At 38.5% G+C, this 21,737-nt stretch overlaps 2 protein-coding genes across 3 annotated transcripts in view; one reads left to right on the top strand and one right to left on the bottom strand.

Annotated features, from left to right (window-relative positions):
• Positions 1–1,116: 1,116 nt before the first annotated feature.
• Positions 1,117–4,627, bottom strand: adcyap1b (adenylate cyclase activating polypeptide 1b). 2 transcript variants are annotated; one of them, XM_084119844.1, is made up of 5 exons: positions 4,326–4,627; positions 3,806–3,910; positions 2,680–2,814; positions 2,174–2,278; positions 1,117–1,644 (listed from the first exon to the last, which is right to left on the bottom strand). In XM_084119844.1, the coding sequence occupies exons 2-5, from the start codon at positions 3,907–3,909 to the stop codon at positions 1,461–1,463; spliced, it is 528 nt and encodes a 175-aa protein (XP_083975970.1). In that variant the 5' UTR covers position 3,910; positions 4,326–4,627; the 3' UTR covers positions 1,117–1,460. The 2 variants fall into 2 exon arrangements, with proteins under 2 accessions (XP_083975970.1, XP_083975971.1); XM_084119845.1 differs by lacking the exon at positions 2,174–2,278 and having other exon boundaries at positions 4,326–4,467.
• A 4,169-nt stretch (positions 4,628–8,796) lies between these two features.
• yes1 (YES proto-oncogene 1, Src family tyrosine kinase) overlaps positions 8,797–21,737 on the top strand; it is a 32,413-nt gene continuing 19,472 nt past the window's right edge. Inside the window, exon 1 of the mRNA XM_084120373.1 lies at positions 8,797–9,367. The gene's annotated coding sequence lies outside the window, so the exon portion shown is untranslated. The remainder of the gene's footprint in view (positions 9,368–21,737) is intronic.

Here is a 21,737-nt window from a genome sequence, read left to right as displayed (position 1 = left end):
AATGAATTTGACAGTGGTCATGTTGAAGTTCACAAGGACCTCCTCCTTCGCTTTCGTTGGCCTCCCTATTCTCTCAGCCTCACATTCCCTCAGTCATCAGCACCAATTAAAGATAAACATTAACACAATAGATTTTTTTCTAGATCTACAATGAGGTGAATGAAACCATTAAGCATACTTCATCCTATCTCAGCAGAATAAAAGAGCAATCGTGCCACTGAAGAAAGTTTCACTATCAAGACATGGATGTGAGGGGACCATCCACCACATTAATTTCTTCATGGTACATTTAGTTTCAAAATTGTGGTGGCATCAAAAGATAATTATGTCATCCAATGACTTGCTACTCTATATTGGTTTAGCCTAACTGCAGAGAGCATACTAAAACGTTCACAGCTTCTGCGTTACAATAAGGCATACGAACAAATTTTGGTCAGAGATGACGCAAAAGCCATCCACAAAGGCATTGAAGACATGCAAAGAACAGAGAGAGAGCCAATTCCACAAAACGTTTTTGGAGCTTGATGGAGCAAGCATTAGAATGTTAGGGCTTGTTCAATTCTCTCGATAAAAAAAGACTCCTGCTTCCACAGAGGCGGATCTAAGTGTCATATCTGATGGAGGGACCAATACAATGAGCATGGAAACATTGAACTGGATGGGAAACAAAGGACATGCATGTATAGCCTACATTATAAGTATACCATGCATATAGGTGATGAAGAAAAAAAGAAACAATAGAAAGAAAACAATACAAAAAAAAAACATGTATATCAATACTACAGTTACTCCAGTGCCATTTTTTTTTCCCAGTCAGGCATACTGGTTACTGGCTCCAATCACAAACACAGGCAGGACAATCACATTCCATTTGGAGAAGACTGGGCTAAGAAAGAGGGAATCATGCCAGCTACTATATATCCCTCTCCCACTCCTCCTTTTTTGGGGGGTCACAACAGTTGAAACAGCCCTGTACTTTACAGAGTACGTCCGATACATCCCTGGGCAGACTTTGGATAAAATAAGACTCTATTCTTTTAGCAGATTACAAAAATAAGTATAACATTCAGAACTTTGATTGTCTTTTTAAAATCTATTTATTTTCTGCATATGATGATGAATTTGAAAAGATATCAGGCGCATAATGTTCAAGGTGCACATTTTTTTTCATCTTTTTTTTTTTTTTTCTCCTGATGGGTTTTGTTTTCAACATATATAGCTATATACATGAAACTGAACTGTTGGTCCACAAAGTATAACTGTGCGTTTCAAGTGCTTTTGTACAAAAAGAAAAACAATGTTATTAGTAAAATATTCATTTTAATGGCTTTACTTCATACATAAATACATGTTTAAAGAACACAGGCGCGATCCACTGATTAATCAGTTATATCAGAATGACTTTGATCTTAGGACTGAATGTACACATGGAGGGGCAGTTGGGGGCAGTTTTATCAGCGCTACAAATAAGCAAATCGACGTCCTTTGTTTTTGACTCTCTGTCTGTACCTTCTTCCCAGGACGGCTGCTAAATACTTCTTGACGGCCATCTGTTTTCGGTAGCGACTGTAAATGTCGGTGAAGATCCCATCCGAATGCCTTTTTGATAATGGTTCCGATTCGTCTTCCTCGCTGCTTCCTCCGCTGCAAATATATGAACTATTATTAGGCTACCGGCTGGCACAGGAAATGTGTGAACAGGTTTCAGTAGGCAGCTTAAACGCTCTTGATGATCCAAACATATATATATATAAATATATATATATATTAATTCTATTGTTCAAGAAAAAAATTATCGTGAGCATTTTTTCGTTAACATTACAACGAATTTTATTAGAAATTGAAATAAGAGCAGACAATCCTCATAAATTATGCATGTTGGAAATTATGTATTCTGACGCATTGGCTCTCGAAATTTTTTTCTCTGACAATATACAACATGTTCGTGTTAGCACAAACAATTAAAAATAACTTTCAGGCTAATTTATCGTGGTTCATCTACGAATAGTTCCCCATGAAATTCCACGCCCATGCGAGCCCACAGACAAAGACACAAGAAGTCGGGGAAAATAAAGACAAAAAGTCAAGACAGGACGACGAGAAATCATCTCCACTGAAATGAAGAGTGGGAAAACAAAAATGACGGCAGATAAACGCTTAAAAATGCCCTTACCCTACGCGAACTGCCATCAGAGAATGCAGATATTTTCGTGCTGATAACTGAACCAGGATGTCCCTCAAGGCTCTATCTAATAATCCATCTGCATGCCTTTCCGTTCTGAGATAAAACGCCAAACACATAATATCAGTGATTAAAAACCACAGAACACGTTTGTTGCAAAGTAATCAGCCTGATTTAGTTGTATTCTTCTCTCGGCTAAACGCGTGATGGTGTTACTTTCGATTCCCTAGTAAATCTGTCAATCGATCCGTCTCTCTGTCGCTCTATCTATCTATCTATCTATCTATCTATCTATCTATCTATCTATCTATCTATCTATCTATCTATATTAAATAGTCACTTAATGCAAATATCAACAGTAACAATAACAGAAAAAAGCAAAGGAAAAAAAGCTGGGAAACAAAAGGAACAGACATAGCGGAACAACATAAACTAAACATAATGACATCGATTATCATATGATATGACATACAGGGAAGTGATGTGAAATTATGTACCTTTTCTCTGGAGGATAGTATAGCGTGTATAGGTCATCCGTGAGAGATGGAGGACTTCGTATAGAAATTTGATCATTGCCAAAAGCCATGTCGCTTAACGAGTTTCCGTCTTCGTCAAATACATCGTTGTCTAGTCTGGAATTAAAAAAAAAGATTGATGCATTTAATAAATCACAGTTTAATACACTAGAGTAATAGGGTATGATGTCCATAAAAAACTGTGTTTTAAATAAAGCCCAAATAAACTGCTAAATTAATTCAACCGTAAATTATAGCCAGTTGTTTTACGAAAAAAATAATAATAATAATAATTGTGAGATGATACAATGCGACATACTCAAGGTTTATGGATCGAATTGATTTTAAATAATTAGTTTAATGACGCGGTCATACAAACCATCTTATTATTGTGTTATCTTCATAGGGTAAATGAGAGAATAATAATCTATTTGGAGGTGTCCCTTCGCAGTTTTAAAAAAAGCATAAAAATATGATAACGTTTGGTATAATTAGCCAAAAATGAGATTTGATGGTGACGTGTGAAGTTAGGCTACTATACCTACCAGGTGATAAACCTAATTGCCTACACCTGACATTGTAATAATCATGAGTAAATTCACACAACAAAAGGTCCCGCACTGAACATTCTCATTCGTGTTTTTTTTTTTTTTTTTTTTTTCGGTTTGTACAGTGACGCCACTGTACCGTCATCTTACGGGCCAGCCGTTACATTCATTGGTTTCTCATTTTCATACAAGCTACACTGCATCTGCCTGTCCCAATAGAGAATTTCCTTCTTAGCGATGCGAACGCCCTCCCACATTTGCAAGCAGATCTTAAGCGCTTGCACTGTAGCCCTGCATGCGTAAACTCTCGGGGGGAAATCTCGTTGGGCTGTTTGAAGTCTACAGAATAATACAACAAAGCCCATATTTTTCACTCCATAAAATTTAGTAGCAATTTTTTTTAATAATAATATAAAATCCTTGTCCATTTTTGCGCCTTGACACCGTGTCGTTAATTTCTGTTTTCATGTTTAGACTGTAAAACAAAGCTCGTCGCAGAATATTGTCCTTTTCAACGTGAAAGAAAATCTCAAACGTTGAGCAGAAAAGCATATACATACCTCATCTTAGGAAAAGTCATCCCAATAGGCGTGCAGAAGGCGCTGTAGTGCATCATGATTCCGTAGATGAGCAACGCTAAAGTCGCTTTACTAGATCTGGCCATGCTGTAAAGACACAAGAAAGTTAAATAAATAACTTAAAAATATCAAACACGTATAGAGTATAGCCAAGATACGGTCCAGGAGAATTGACAAAAATGTGACGCCTATGAGTTTTATTCTATTCGATAGAAGAAGCCTAATACGCAAATAACTTTTTTTTAAGAAAGCCTATAAAAATCCAGAAAGGCAAAACAGGTGCGACTTTTTACTTGTCTTACTCGTATTTTCCGCTCGTAAGATGATTTGAAAAGTTTAAAGAATGCCATGTACGCGCAACAGAATCCTTCTCCCGATGAGGCAAATAATAAAACCGGTAGATAATCTTTAGAAAAGGAAAATCCAGTTGCCTGAGCGTCTTCGTATCCTAATTCCTTGGTTTAAACCGAGTAAAAAACGCCTTTGTCGGGTTTTAACCTACCTATTGCAGAGTAGGTAGATAGAAATGCTGTTGGATGCGACTCGGGTGCGGCTATGGTTGTGTGAGAGAGATAGAGATCTTCCTCACAGCACCTCTTCCCTGAAGCGCCACCGTCCTTTGATTATGTGCTCGTCGGTTCAGCCCCTGCACTTTTATACAATAACCAATATACTACACAAAATCACTTTGGCAAACAAAACCTCGATGAAATCAGCAGCACTCGTTTGTCTACATATCCTTTTACAAAACTTTTTCTGCTGTGCTCCGATTATCTCGGATTTTTATCCATGAATAGGGAGTCTTGCTTTTTTTTCAATAAGTCACATTAAGTATGCCACAGACGTCATCAACCCTTCCTCCCGGGATATAATAGTACAGTTCCTTCCTCATCGATGAACGAGTCACACCACATACACCTCAAATGGAACTTTCCTCTAAGTCTAATTTCTGGAGAAAGGACAATTTGCAACTTTTTTTCAACTTGACATGACAATGTGACTGCCAATTAGGGTCCGTGGGTTGTCTCGAGGTCCCAAACCACATCAGTCACTACAAACAGACACTTACTTACGCACTGTCGGGATGAGACAATAGAGGGTGGACACGATAACAAAAAGAGCCATGTTCAAAAAGGCCACATTTGTCACAGGGTCACGGGCAGAGCGCTGTCCACCAATGTGGTTCTGAAATGTCTTCGTGAATGAAAATGGCGCACACTTTTTTTTAAAACTAGCGCTATATTTATCATTCTACCAAATGCAATTTGTCACTCTATGTTTTTTTTTTTAAGAAACACAATTATTAAAGACTATTATTATCTATATCTATATTATTATCTATTTTAATCTCGCATGCGTCATGGCCTTTCTTTGGAGTACGGATATTGCGTCTGTAATTTCTGAATAATAGGCTTTTAGGCCTATATGTTCCACTTATAGCCTATATAGTTTTCGTTATTTAAGGCACACAATAGCAAAAAAAAGTTATTTAGTCAAGCAGAATAGCTACGTGATTTTGTTACAATGCTATAAGAGCAAACTGGATCCCTTGTGTATTTACTGGCCTGTCCGCACACAGACGAAGTCCAGAGTCGTGCACCACCGATGGATTTGGTATGAATTAATTCATGCTTACGATTAGTGAACTCTGACGTCGTATGACGAAACTATAAGTCACCGCTTGGTATACTCACCAAGTCCGTACACAGAGCGTGATTTAGTTGAACAATGAATCCACGCCTTGGTCCGTATCATCTCTAGTCGGTTTTTACCTCAACACTGCCCCCATGTGTTTCGGATTTGAAACTACATTGTTGGTTTCAGAGATGCACGATGACCTGTGGTTGTCTTTACTTTAAATGTGAATAGACTAAGCTATAATAAAGTACAATGTAAACACGCTGAAATAAAGAGATAAATAATGACAGTAGCTACTTAGGCTATGTTTTCTCGAAGTATAGCCTACTCAGGAACGTAGGCTACTGCTGCTATTGTTACCACACAACTATGTGCGCGGCTTTAAATCTAGCTGGTTTGTGATTATAATGTTGAAAAGTTGTTGAAAGTTATGGTTACTGAAACCTTGATTAAATGTTTATAGGCTAGCCTACATATAGACATATTTGCAAAATAATACAGAAATAGTAGCCTAGCTAGCCTATGTAGGCCTTGCCTAAGCCTATAGGAACAAATGCTTTGTTTGGGTTAAAGGGACTTTGGTTGAAGCTCTAAACTTTTAGGCCTACCCCCATGATTCGTAACATTATGAATCGCGTTTTAACTTTTCTTTCACCTGCATTTAGCCTTCCAAAATTACAACATTTTAGCGCAATTGTTCCCCTGCTTGCAGCACTAAGTGAGGAAACACACTAACTGTAAATTAAGTAAATGAAAGATACTGGAACACGTGCTATTACTGACAGTGTGTGTGAGTCAAGAGAATACGTTATTTACAGTAAAGCTATTAAGTTGCTTCCTCTGGGTATCCTGATGTAACAAATGATATTATGGTCAAGTTGAGTGCAAGTATTGATGTCCTTAATTACAGAGGGAGGAAGTCGCTGTTTCGTCACATATTCGTCACCTGTGTCTCAGCACATTTTAGGACGATATAATATTACAGTTTTAGTAATGTTTTATTTCAATTGTTAAAAGAAAAAAATATTTTTTATATAAAATTATTATTATTTTTTTAAAGATTTAATTAATTATTAGCTTTTTATCAATTTACAACCCCCCTGCAGTTCCATCACAAACCTTTTATTTTATTTTAAGATTTACAAGAAGATCTAAAAGTAACCCAAAAGTAGTCAGATTATATTACCTAATCTAACTACAATTTTCATCATGTAATTTGTATTCAGTCAATGGACTACAAAATATAAATATATATAGTAAAACTAAATTATCTCCATGAGCTATACAAACACATTTCTATTCATTTTGTTAATACAGTTAAAATCTAAAATTAAATAAATAAACAAACAAACACACATAAGACTCGTTATTAGGGGTGTAACAATATATTGTGTCACAATATATCGCAATTCAAAAATGCAACAATATGTATTGTGGATAGTGACAATATGTATTGTGTATAGTTCACCCAAAATGAAAATTACTGTGTGTGAAAATAATTACAGTTAAAGATTACAGAGTTTTAGTGTCAGTACTACATTAAACTACTATATATAATGTTGAATATAATGTATAATAATGCAATTGGGGAATATTTGTGGGTCCTGATAATGCCAAATGTCTTAGTTACCAGTAAAAAGTGGCTGTTACATTATTTGAAATACATCCAGTCAGTGAAAGAGTGCAAGCATATTCGTCTAAAATAATTCTGTTCTCAGCTTCAGAATCATGAATATTTTTATTTTGGTGTCATCATTGTCCTGTGCATTGGGTTACCGGCACCAAGTCCAAGCCTATTCATTTCCACACCCAATGTAATACCAAATTTAATCAACAGTTAATTTTTTGTTAACCTTTTACCATATGTCTTGGAGTATCGCAATAATATCGTATCGTGAGTTTAGTATCGTGATATGTATCGAATCATGACATGAGGGTATCATTACACCCATATATATATATATATATATATATGCAACCGACATTATGACCAACATTACGACCATTCACAGGTGAAGTGAATATCATTTTTCATCTCTTAACAAGGCCACATATTAAAGTCTGAGTAGATTAAATGGTAAGCAAACAATCCGTTCTCATAATCAACATGTTGGATGCTGGAGAAATGAGCAGGAATTTCGACAAGGGCCAAATTGTTATGGCAAGGCAACTGGGTCAGAGTATCTCTGAAACAGCAAGGCTTGTGGGTTGCTCCGTTCAGCAGTGGTAAGAATTTACCAACAGTGGTCCGAAGAGGACCAAACCACAAAACAGCGACAGGGTGTTGGGCGCCCAAGGCTCATTGATGCATGAGGGCACTGAAGGCTATTCAGTCTGGTCCGAGCCAACAGAAGGTCTACTGTTGCACAAGTCACACAAAATTGTAATGATGTTATCGGAGGGAAATGTCACAACACACAGTGCACCGCACTCTTCTGCGTATGGTGCTGTGTAGCTGCAGACCAATCAGAGTGCCTATGATAAACCCTGTCCCCTGTCGAAACTAAAGACACTACAATGGTCAGGCGAGCGTCGGAACTGGACCTTAGAGCAGTGGAGGAAGGTCAATTGCTCCGATGATTCCCGTTTTCTTTTACATCACGTGTACTTGTGAACGTATGCGCCGTTTACCTGGGAAAGTGATGGCACCAAGATGCACTGTGGGATGACAACAAGCCGGTACAGGGAGTGTGATGCTTCTGCTGGGAAACCCTGTGCCCGGCCTTTAATATGGATGTGAATTTGATACATTCCACCTACCTAAACATTGTTGCAGACCAGGTACACCCCTTCATGACAGTGGTGTTCCCTGGTGGAAGTGGCCTCTTTCAGCAGGATAATACACCCTGTCACATTGTACACATTGTTTAGGAAAGCAAAAAACAAAAATGTGAAGAGTGCTGCTGGGGTATAAAATCTTCTTTTCCTGGTGCTCTTTGGATCATGGGGGATAGTTTTATTCGTTGAAAAACATGAAACCAAGGCACTCAAGGATAAAGAAAAAAAAAAAGATAAAAAAAGAAAGAAAGAAACAGGAGCTGCGGTTGGATACAGATATTTGATGTGTTGAAAAATTGCTACTTTTCATGCTTTTTGAGGTAAATTTCATGGCTTCACAACTAAAAGAAAAAAGAATTTGTGCTTCAAATGCTTCAAAAAAAAAAAAAAAAAAAAAAAAAAACTAATCGTGGAATGTGCCCAATAGTTATGGGATATAGGCTCACACTACTAAACGTAAACGAATGCTAGAAAGCTGCATTGATTTAAGTCCACATGCAGGGGGCGCCATAAGACTGATCTAAAACACGATACGCAAAGAGCCGGCTAGTGTTATTACTTCAGTTGGCATTATACAAAGGCGAACTACGGTAGTATAATGCTTCAAATATCACCGGCTCATGGTCTATCGTCGACTTGTCACCTGAGAAACTGATTTCTTTCCGTTCACCATTCCCTGTGGCGGCCATATTGTGGGATGCATTGCATTGCTGCAAGTTAAACCAATTCAGAGCGGAGGGAGGGGGAACATCTGCGGGAGTCCATCCACTATTCCTAGAGCTGTCTTTTGTCATGTAGCATAGCCACACAATCTCTACCGGTTCCGGTTTAAAGGTTTTTGTTTGCCAGGGCTGGTCACTGTAACTCTTTTCCTTTTACTGCAACACAAGAACAAAACCAAGTAACGTGACTGGATTAACAATATCTATCACGGATTTTCCCTCTATTGGGCACATCATTTATTTATCACGTCTCGTGAGGTGTTACATGGCAAAGGAATGGGACAGACTGTGATTTTCAAGTTGAACGCAACAATACCACTCTGAGTGCAACACCGAAACATTTACTGGGGACAAAGCGGTCGGAAGGCGTATGTAACCTCAAGAAAAGAGAACCAATTCGGCAAAGGTAAGAAATCAGATTCGGTTCCTTTGGTGAAAGTCTCGTCAAATGGCCTACTCTCCTGTCGCCTTTGATTTAGTGTGAAACCAGTGTGGTAGTGCTTGGAAACAACAGTGGGCGCTTAGTTCCGCGTTTTCTCCCAACCTGAACACAAATCTCTGCAGCTGACGCTTTCTTGTCCCGAAACTAGTTGTATTTCTCGAAAGAAGTTTCGAAACCGTCCGACTACCTCGTTCGCTTCGACACAGATCGAGAAACGTGAAACGTGGCTCCTTAAAGTTCCCACCTGAACTGTAGAAAACGCTGTACACGTCTCTTTCGCGATTAATCTCGCGTTCTTGGGAAAGCCAGTACTTTAAAACTGGTCTACACGCGCATTTCTATCTGTTTATGAGGACTTTGTGGACGAATGTCCACAATGCAGGCCTGTAGTTTACCGAGACGCCACAGGGAACATGGGGCGATACATACTTTGGACCAATGTGTGTGGTGTGAACGACTCGCTTTGATACATTGTAACTTTTCATTCTCCGCCAGTAAACTATGTAACCTTCCGCGATTGAGTTAATACAATTTCAGCGTTGAATGACGTTTGAGAGGAACTCGTGATCAGGTTTGAAATCTAAACAACAGACTTCTTTTCCAGTCTGTTCTTCTGTAGTTACCATCCACTCCAATTTATACTAACAACATCCGTGCATTTGATATAATTTTCGGTTGTTTATGTTGAATAATTAATGAAAGAATGTCATAACAAAGCCTAGTCCATGCGTGCGCAAGCGCCAGAATAATCCTCCTCCAGTAATCCTTCTGTGAGCACAACCTCTGCCCCACTGGCTGATGCTGACTTGATTCTGAGTGAAGGGAATGATGCCATCTTCACATCTTCAGCTCTCTGATGTGTTTCCTTTTGATCCTGTCTTCTGTATACATGTTACTACAACTGGCTCTTGCAGGTCATGGCCCCTTTGTGTGTTGAGTTGATATAATTCAGAGGTTAGGAACCATATATATATATATATATATATATATATATATATATATATATATATATATATATATAAAAAAATGTAGCCAACAACAATTATATTGGTTTTATATTATATTGTTATTATATTATATTGTTATACAATTATACACTTTAACATAAATGCAGTACAGATAAATATGCAGTACAGTTAGCCTAGTTTGAACCAGTTTAAGTTTTAAAATTAATGTTACACTTTATGGCTAACTTTCTTTGTTAAAAAACCCTATTGCCTTACAAATAAATAAAATAATGGCTAAATAAAGCAAACAAGTCACTGGACAACATTAACTGCGTATAAAGAATCTAATTGTTTGTGCCATGGATAAATACATTGGAATAGCCTTCACACGGACAATAATGAAATGATTATAATGAAACTGTATTGTTGATGAAAAATATGAGAAAAATAAAAGTGCTAGTTATTAATAATGCATCAATGTGTTTGAAAAAGAAACATCTTAAATAAACATTACTGTTTCAAATGACATATTTTCTGTTTGAGTTGTGTGCCCTAAAGCTGAAGAGCATTGAGGAACCATAAACCATTGAGGAGACCATGTATATCTAATCAGTTAAGGGATTTTAGCCTCATGACTGTGTGCATATAATAACAGTGATGTCTTTCTGAAGGCACTTCTGTACTACTGTTCACTAAAGTAGAGTGCAAATGTTATTATGAACAGGCAAAAACTACGAATACATTGACTAAATCTCTGTGCCTATACCAAAGATGTGCTTATGAATATTCATGATTGTGGGTGCTGAAGGTATAAAGGTGATGACTATGGTGATTTTGGGTCTATACACCCCTCATGTCCATCTTCTTCTGTCCTCCCTCACCCCTTGCTCCAGCCTTTGACAGGCACAGCAGGTGGCTTTTGTGGTATGAATGGGCTCGGAAGGAAGTTTGTCCCCCTCATGCTTGGCTCTGATTGGCAGCAGCAGCAGCAGAATGCCATGGTGATTAGGCCATTCCGCAGTGCTGTGAGTGTGCCAGAGCAACTACAGTGTTGCACTTAATGTTCAGCAGCCAGCTCAGCCAAGCTCTAGATTTACTAACACAGCGTTTTCGCTGAAATCCAGAACGTGCAAGTTTAGGATGAGGATTAGAGCTGAGATTCACAGATAGTTTGGGATTGGATCAAGAATGTCAACAAAGCAAATGGTCAGCAAAGAAGTATAGAAAAATATTTCAGGTCCTTCACAATGGCAGTATAAAAACTTTCATCCAGGACATCTGCAGAATTGTTATTTAATAGGTTAGAACTTGCAGACTGTGTGCCATCTTAATAAAGAAAGTATTGGTATAACCTTTAAATTCAAGACTGTGTTGTTTGTGCTTGTCATGGGCATGGAATACAACGGAACTGTACAAGATCAGACTTGTATAGTTGGTTATGTAACATCAGTGCTGAGATGGCCTGCACTGAAAAAAGCTGTGAGGTAAGAGATCGGATCCCATTCAGATGGGAAGATCAAGCCACCTGCCTGCTTGCCGCCAAAAATCAGAAAACTACTTCCCCATTTCCTTGTTGGCTTGATTGTAATGATAAAGACAATTATTTTTTTAACAATCTATTATGTTTGTTAAATGGATAGTTCATGCAAAAATTAAAATTGGCATAATTAACCTGACTTTCATTCTTTTTTTTTCTTTTTCTTTTTGTTGTCCATACAATGAAAGTCAATTGGGGTCCAATGTTGTTTTGGACCCCATAGACCTTATTCAGAGCAGCACCATGACAGGTAGGAAAGCGAGGCTGTGAGGGGTAGACTTACCGTGTTTTCAATGGCATCAGCTATAAAAAACTGTATAAACCTCCTAGATCACTTATAATTTTCCACAGCTCATGTTGTCTGGGTTTTTTTTTTGTCTAATGAAATTGCTTCGAAAGATAATTTATCAGTGTTTCGTCAGCAGAACAATCCAAAAACACATTAAATAACAATGCAACCCACTGAAGAGATGTGTATCCCTCACAGCCTTGCTTTCATTCCCTTAAAAATCAAAGATGGCGCTGCTTGAATAAGGTCTATTGAAATTGATTGTATGAACAGAAACTTTCTTTAAAATATCATCTGTTGTGTTCCGCTTTTGAGTGAACATCCCTTTAACCCAGTTCATTGTGTAGTTTAGATGGAGAAAGTATCACCCTCAGTAGTACCAGAGCCCGTCTACGGAGAGCCTTGGCACTTCCTATTAGCCCCATTGTATCGATCTTGGTTGCAGTTCCATTAGAATTCCACTGGAGGTGATCGCGGGCGAGTGCAGACTGAATGGGAGTCTATGGGGCTAGACGGCTAAATGTGTCTCTTTCACCCGATTGCCGTTGAGAAATCTCAGATTTTATTGTAGGTTTTGCAAGTTCAACATGGGTTATAGGTCGAAAGTTGAATGAACGAGTACTTATGTCCTTTCGATTTCTTACAGGTTGAGTTGTTGTTGCCCATAACACGTTAGCATTCTGCTAATGAACGCTGATTGGTCAGTGAAGGACTGATTACGACCAGAGATACCGCTTGATGGCATCGTGGCATCCGAAGTGGGACCACAGAAACAAACATAACAAAAACTCTTCTAGCACGTGTATTTACCTGTGTCAGCTGTGTTGTCGATGCCTGGAGAGAAAAGAAAGTGCAGAGCGCGAAAGCACCAAAACGACTTAAGGATTGCCGTAAAGCAGTATCTCTGGTCGTACGATGTGTATGACGTCATTGACATTTTAAAAGACTTTTTAAAGCAAATAAGTGACTCTAAAAAATCTAACACCCAGCAATGTGTAATTTCTTTGCATCTCCTTTCGAATACATATATATTTCGCCATAGACCTCGTGTTACTGCAGCCAGTCCAGAAACCGGAAGTAAGCAGAGAGTGCCAATTCTCTTCCTATTAGACATTCTCTGGTAGTACTCATGCTTCAGGTGAAGTGATGCAATACTAAATCCTAGTCAGTGTTAAAGGGATGGTTTGGAGTAAAATCAACCTAGGGTCCTTTGCACCATGACCTTGAGCCAAACACCCCCCAGAAGCCTTTTTTCCTTTTTTCCCACTACATCCTTTTGCATCGCTTACTGCCAGGACTTTTATATGCTTTTCCCAAATCACGGAAGTGACCTCGACATCTGGGTTAGCAGTAGCATGAGCCGTCAGACAAGTGTTATTTAAATAAACTCCTGATGTACTTACAAACTTTCCAATGCATTGTTTTATGAGTACAGAACCTATTTGTACTACTGTATAAGTTTGGTACCATTCTGGGCATTATTAGTGGGGTAATTTACGAGATACATCCTAGGATCCATTAGCGCCTCCACTAAGCTATCCGGCTGATATCTCTAAATAAGCTCTAACTTTAATAATGTTCAACCAAGGGAAAAAAGGCTTCTGCTGGGGTGTTTGGCTCAATGGTGCAAAGGACCCTAGGTTGATTTTACTCTGAACCATCCCTTTAACACAATTTAGTGATCAAGACCTGAGACACGTACAGTGCAGGCACCGAAGTACGCATACATTCAAACAACAGGCATTAATCTCTGCGGAGCTGTTGATTTGTTGCCCTTAATCCATTTGATCTGACTAGTGCTGGCATGAGGCCCTGTGTTTCATGTCATGTTGCATTTTGGTGCTCTTACTGTTTCATCAGGCCTGTGTGGAAATGTGTCTGACCATCACTAACCACTGCCATGATGATTGAGGAACCATGACTGTGTCAGCTTTCTAACGAAGTACATTTCGAGGCTCTTATCAGCACTGAGAGGATAATGAGACGTCTCATAATTAGAGAGTTCATATCACTGAGTATTTGATTAGAATGTGGGTCAAATGATTGGTGTGAAAAATGATTTCCTCAGGGCAGAGTGGTCACGTCATTACATGATGTCACTTATAAAGAGTGAAATGCATGAATGAGTTGACTGTGTGGTAGTCCTGTAGATAGATTTGAGCTATTTCATTGAATTTGCTGTTGTTCAATACCATTTAGTTTGGGGTCATTTTTAAAATGTTTTTGAAAGAAGTCTCTTATGCTCACCAAGGCTACATTTATAAAACCATTAATATTGTGAAATATTATTACAATTTAAAATAATCTTTTATATTTTATTTTATTTTAAAATGTAATTTATTCCTGTGATAGAAAAGTCCAGTCTTCAGTGTCACATGATCCTTCATAAATCATTCTAATATGCTGATTTGGTGCTCAAGAAACATTTCTTATTATCAATGTTGAAAACAGTTATGCTGCTTAATATTTTTGTGAAAATCATGATACATTTCTTTTAGGATTCTTTAATAAATAGAAAGTTGAAAACAACAGCATTTATTTGAAAATTATAAATGCCTTTACTGTCATTTTGGTCAAAAATAAAAAAATAATAATAATTATTAATAAAAAAAAAATCAATCTGACCTCAAATAATTAAACACTAGTGTGCATTTGCCCCCACCCTTGACAGGCCCAGTTGGATCATATGGTGTATGACCGTACGCTTCAGGGACCTTGTGTAATCCAACCTCATTGAATTTGATTCAGTTTGATTCCGATTCCCGTTAGCCTGGAAGAGTTCATTATGTTCTGTTGTAGTTTATCGATCAGATCAACTAGCCACATATTTCAGCAGCTATTTATATTGCAGTAATCATGAGGGTCATCTGATATTCCTTTAATATATCTTGGCCACTTGTTCGGTTGTTCAGCTGTTCAGTTCGTAGACCTCAAGCGGCCAACCTGCTAACCAGTTTGGGTTGATTTACACGGCCTAACAGATGTGTGACCTATAACAACTGGGCTTGCCCAATGAGATTTATGACCCTTTGCCTGACCACTTTGACTCAGTTAAAAGGTCTTTGTAATGGATAACTATAAAGGATAAACCCTGAAGCACTGCTTCTTTTCACTGGCACAGACAACAAAGTATTATTACAAGATGTGATGTCATTGTGGTTTCAGAGGTGAAACTATCAGAGGTGAAGGGAGCCTTACTTGGGTCGTTGGAATGTTGTATCTGTCTCTCTGTGCGTGCTTTGTATTGGGCAGATCTTAAAGAATCAGAATTGGATTTGAGAGTGAGGATTTGAGAATTGGAGAGCAGACATGCTTGACCATGTGCCTTTTTCATGTTTCTGATGTTTCTTACAGGAAATCTATTTTGCCTTATGCTGCCATCATTCTTTTATGAATTATTTTGCGATGTCCCCATGCATCAGTGACCTTGTGTGTTTGGTGTGGTCCGGATCTATGTCAGCACCATCGGGGCCACGCTGTCCTCTAGAAGATTAGACAGTGGAACTAGTGGGATTAAATGCCTTCAGGACTCAGATCAGGGGATTTGAAATGAGGAGCCCCACACACCCTCGCGCTGGGGTCGAATCCGGGTCTTATGCACTGTCACTGTTAGCCTAAACAGAGCACTAAATGGCCCTTAAAGCTCATAATGAGCCTAAAAGCTTCCAATCTGCGCTAGTGTTGGGGATGAAGAGGAAATGACTAAAGGGTGATAAGAAGATAAGATGTTCTTTGACCTCCTAGCTTTCTCATAATACTAGACTAGTAGTTGTTTCAAGCTCCAACCATAATTGCTGAGCAAGTTGTAATGACTTGGTTTGGAATGTATGACCCAGCTTGCACCACTCACTCAATGTTTGTAAAGATGTACATGTGTGGATATACAGTGCAGAGTTCATCTGAGCAAGGAAAATAGAGCCCATCCATCCGTACCACTGATGTGTACACACTGTTAATGCTCTTTCAACCCTCTATAGGCCCAGACCTCTCATTGTTTGCCAATAATCCTCACATTTGCGAACTACTTTCTGTCTATGCCTGCCCTCACTTTTCCAATCCCCTGTCTTTTTCACTCCTTAGCTTTCAATTTCCCTATTACACATGCTGCTTTTCAAATAAAGAGCTTTCTTAACAGACCCCAAACAAGTACTTGTGGTGATGTTTTGTCCTTTTTTATAATATGATGATCTCCAGAAGTACACAAGATGAGAGAGTTGAGCCATTGATTAGGCTTGGAGTACATCCTTGTGTCTCTGAGCTAGGTATGTATGTACGTATGAAGTACCAGTTCTTTAGAACCAAGTCAGTAAAAAAAAATAATGATACCTATGTTTCTACAGTGTTGGTAGTCTATGGAAAGTCTTATGTAATTATAAGCTGGCAGGATGGTTTGAAGTTGGTACGATTTTTGTCATTTTTTTTGGAAGAAGCCTCAAGCTCACCAAGGCTGCATTTATTTGATCAAGAAAACAAAAAAAAAAAAAGTGATCTCACACTTGCAATAATGGGAGTGATGTTTTATTAGCATCATGAGTCAAGACTCATGCTCACTTGTAGATTGGGTGTAAATGATTTTTAAACTTGAAGATTCTAGCAGAGGTTAAATTGATTGAATCTCATCTGTCAGGGTGGGGGTGGGCGATATACCGGTAGACACGATTAACCGGTAGAAATTTGTCAACCGGTAGAGAGTTTGGACCCTAATGATTACACACTCATGTGACATTGCCGTGCTGCATCATCACGAAAGCTTATGATTTGCATGCATTTTCAAGCATTGCTTTTTAAAAACAAGTGATTTTAAACTGTTGAAGCCCAAATAGCAGCGAAAGAGAGCTCATTTCGTTATATACGTGCTGTCTGAGATGCGCTCGCACATGAAACTGCTGCTCATGAGTACTGAACTTCAGTACTGAGTTCAGGGCTTAAGCGAATATACACACACATACTCATACTTATGTGTCAATATCCCCATCTTTGCGATTATCCTCTTAAACAGTCATTTATGTCTTAAGTGAATAAAAACAGTTGAGAAATAATGAGTAAGAGTGCATGTATATCAGTATATTAGATCAGTGCATTCGGTCTTAAAGTGACGGTAGCCAATATACTTGCTGCTGTCTGTGTCATTAATGTTAATCAAACAACAACATACTGATTTAAGTGATTTCAGGCATCACTGCGTGCTTTCAAATCCAGTATCATTTTATTTCGCCTTTCTGGACCGCCGACCGTCCTAACGCTAACCAGTCAGACTTCAGGTACCACCCAAAATGCAGCAATAACTAATCAGGAAATTACTGCAATCATCATTTTCATGATTGATCATCGCTGTTACATCCGAGTATTTGTGCACATCCCTAATCGGGATTATATATCGTTATCGCCCACTCCTATATAAGGGGTATACATTTTCTCTCCATTGAAAGGATGCTGCGGTCCCCCGAGGCCTAGCCTTTGAAATTGTATTATGGGTATTAGAAGCAGATGATGTAGTGCTGAGCTTTATATGACTCCATCAGAGGTCAGATCTTTCTTCAGTTGCTTCATGTCTGCCACTTCTCAGAGCTGGGATTGATTAAAGCCCATTCTGGCATGTTTACAAGCACCCATCATTGGCTTATCCTGTCCTGAGGAGGTGACACCTTTCTAGCAGTTTCCTCGCAGGTCAAAAGGAGCAGATACAGTTAACGTGTCAGGACATGTTCAGCCCACTTCAAGCTAACCACTCATGCTCAACCACTCTTTATCACATTGTTTTGCTTGAATTTTTCCCTTATCAAAACTTGAAACAGTCCCCTCTATAGAGGGCCTCCCACATTTCCAATGGCCTTTTCTGCGAAAGTATTTTTTAAAAAGTGAAAATGCGAAAGGGTTTTTTAAAAAGTCTTAATTTGTGAGTTATAAGCTATGGACCAAACCTGCCAGCTATGAGGTAAATAAGCATTACAAACTTTGATTTGAAGCAAAAAAAGTATTTAAAAATCTGAAAAAAAGTGAGTAATAACGTACTAGTGAGTAATAACGAGAAGACTAAAAACATCTTTGACTGCATTTTTATTAAATCTATAAATAAAACAGGAAAGGTAACGGGTACAATCTGTAAAATACACATAGACGTAAAATGTAAAAACTTAAATATCTTGGAAAAAGTAGCCAATCAGTTGTTTAAAGTACCCATATTATGCTATTTTAAAGGGACACCAGGCTAGTCTGAGTGTTTTTTCTCTACGTAGCTCCCCCTAGTGTCTGGTAGTAAATGCTTTCAAACACTCTGTCATAAAAACGAACTGTTGTCCCTCCCCCCCTTGCCATGAGCAACCCAGCTGATCAGCTGTCAACCCAGCTGAGCAGAGGAACAGGCTATTTCAAAACCAGTTAGGTCTACCGAGGCAAGTAAAGCAATATTTTCTTTCCAACTGATGGTGATTTTTTTTTTTTTATTGTGTTGTCATGCATACTATTATTTTTACCGGGAACGAACGATATGAACGAGGCGAACTACTGCTTTGGTGTTTGTTTGTTTTTGGGAGAATGGGCATGAGCATATATATATATATATATATATATATATATATATATATATATATATATATCGGAGGCTAATATTTGTCTAAAGTTATATTAGTAAGGTCTATAAGTTAATCTGGTAGAATGACGGTTTACCTTTGCTTGTCTAAGAAAACATCAGAACGTTTTTTCTAGCTCGATCATGATATGTGCAACATGTTTATTGCCAATTATCAGACGCGTTGACTTAGTGACATAAAATAAAAGTGTAAGTTACACAAATAAAACCGACAGAGGAAAGGCCAAACAACTACAGAAATCAAACGTGTTTGCTAATGACAATGCTAACATCAAAGTTATAGTATCTAGCGTACTAGTAAGCCCGTAACAGACAGCGATCATAATAAAAACCTTTACAGACAATAGCAAACATCCTGAGGTCGCAATTACTTGAAATTTAAATATTAAACACAGTTTATTCCAAAGATACTTACAAGCATAGATATCATATAAAGGCTAGATGTCTTAAGGCGGAGTCACTTCCGGCATCACCGGCGGCCATCTTAGGACAGGGCTCTGTGAATTAAGGTGAGTGAGCAGCACGCACACAAATCCTCTTATCTCGCTGAAATCTGGACGGATTTACAAACGGTTTGGTTTCTTACAAACGTTATTAACGTGGCTATAATTCTGAATGCTTAAACATTTTGAACATAATTATTCATATGTATGCAGTATAATAGCTACATCTCTGACGTTTATAACAAACCAAACCGTTTGAAAATCGGTAGAAAATTGAGCAAGTTATGGTTATTTAAAAGTACATGCACCATGTTATGAGTGAGCGAGCACCCTGTCTTAAGATGGCCGCCGTGTGCAGATGTCGAGCTCCATTGGCCAGCAGCGCGGACGAGACATCTAGCCTTTATATGATATCTATGCTTACAAGTGCAACAGCAGGATCAGCATCCGTTTTGCAGGCTTCTGTTTCTCTCAGTTCTCCCCATTCTGAAAAAGCCGGTCCGATATTTACTCGAGTCTGACTTGCTCGGTCAGTATCCTGTTTCCTCTTTCATTGGTCCTCCGACAAAGATTTCCTAGCTTTCTGCATCTTTTTTACAGCCTCAGCCATAACTCAATCTATCGTTGCCCTTTGCTTATAGCTAGCCGGTGCTTGAATGGGGGCGTGTACGTGTGCAGTGCCGTCAAGCAATTCGTTACATCGCGAGACCTGATATCACGCGATACTTCCTGACGCCGACCCGCCGGCCCAAAGTTGCAAGTGAGTTTTTTCTGCTCTCGGGCACCAGGGGGGTGCGAAACCACCACCATTCAACTCGAAATAAGTAATATAACCATTCCACTGACTCCAAAGCTGTTCAGTTAAGGTTAAAAAGTTACCTAGAGCACCTTTAAAGGCTCCTAATTTAGTTTTGGAGGTCTCCTACAACAGGTTTATATGCATCAAAGGTCAAAAAAACGGTTTCATTTTCTCATAACATTGAACATCACCACGTTTTTCAGTGATCCTCAAACGACTCGTCAGATGAATCAATCTCTCTAAATCCCTCCTTTCCGCGAGCCTACTCTGCTCTGATTGGCCAGACGGTCCAGTCTGTTGTGATTTGGTCTACCATGTACAGTACTTGTCGGAAGCTAGACAACCATTACCATAACTGAACTTCAGCTCAGGAGGCTTCCTAAAACTCAGCGATTGTACACTCTGTAAAGACAGTAACGATGACGTTGATTTCACCATATCAATCAGAGCGCGAGTTCGAAGATGAAACATTGGAAGAACTAGTTATTCGACCAGAACCTTCATCGAAATGTTTCTAAGCAACACATTACTCATTTTGAGGTACATTATGAGATGTTGCAACTGTAATTCCTCACCATCTGCATTAACAAGTGTATGTCCATCAACAAACCGATGTGTATATTTCTAGTTTATTGTGGTGCACATGCAGGAACTGTATCAATAACAGTGCATACCTTAGCACAGCACTAACGTGAATGAATGATGTAACATAAATGTTTGTAAAACAAATCGTGCTCAATCTTTTATCTTTACTCAAAGTAATAAGATCGACAGACAATCTGCATTAATAGACACAGTTTTAGGTAATAGTGGCCCACAACTGCTTAGCAGAACTATTTCAGTAAGACCGTAATAATGTGAGTTAGCCGGAAACTTACACAATATAAAACACAAAACTATGTATTTTGAACACCCGGAAGAATATATATGTTACCGGCAAAGTGTGAAATCTCGGTATTGTATAGAATGCCTAGGCAATGTATAGAATTCCTGATGTTTTTTGCAAAAAATACATTACCTAATTCTATACATTACCTAGGCATTCTATAGAATGCCGGATTACACACTTTGCCGGTAACATATACATTAATAATGATTCATACTTAAAGGTTGTGATTCTGGGGAGCAAGCTGGTCCAAATAAACTGGGTACTGACCCTTCTTTCAAGAGCAAGCGTTTTGCGAATCCCGCATTGAACTTTTTTGAGATTTGAGAAGCAGTCGTCAGTAAAATGACGCTTGAGGGCTGGTCAAGCTTGTCCGTGGGCAGACAACGTACAAAATAGGCGGGCATTATGCAGATGTATTTTCCAGTGGCGTAGAAACGTCACACAGTGGGATTCGAATTACAAGTGACTCGTATAGGCGGTTCAGAGTCGATTCTTTCTTTTGGGAGGGATTTATATTTTATTTATCTTTATTTATCGTGCACTTTTGACTTTACAACTTTGCAGAACGTTTGCATTCACAAACAGCTATATTACACACTGCATGAAAGGGAATATTCGAAAAAACATAATAGGGGCACTTTAAATGTCACATCTGAATTCAGCGCATCAAAATACATAATAAATCGCTTCATGGCAGTCGTTACATATTTTTGTGCGATGTAGTTTTACACCAGGAATTCCACTGTTATTTAAAAAAAAATGAGTTAAAACAATATGGGCAGATAGCTTCAAAAGCATATACCTTCAAAGTTGTATCTTACTGTTGGTCTGTCTTTAAAGG

This window comes from Abramis brama (genome assembly GCF_963993115.1).
Source record: "Abramis brama genome assembly, chromosome: 7".
In the NCBI taxonomy this organism is placed as follows: Eukaryota; Metazoa; Chordata; class Actinopteri; order Cypriniformes; family Leuciscidae; genus Abramis; species Abramis brama.
Note: the sequence above shows the minus strand (reverse complement) of the source record. Positions and strands in the feature narration are given on the sequence as shown.

Excerpts from the sequence above, each read along its gene's own strand:
- adcyap1b (XM_084119844.1), bottom strand. The coding sequence starts at position 3,909 with ATGGCCAGATCTAGTAAAGCGACTTTAGCGTTGCTCATCTACGGAATC. Across the intron at positions 2,815-3,805 it reads ATGACTTTTCCTAAGATGAG|ACTAGACAACGATGTATTTG; the intron begins GTATGTATATGC and ends TTTTAATTCCAG. Across the intron at positions 1,645-2,173 it reads CTGATGGCAGTTCGCGTAGG|CGGAGGAAGCAGCGAGGAAG; the intron begins GTAAGGGCATTT and ends ATATATTTGCAG.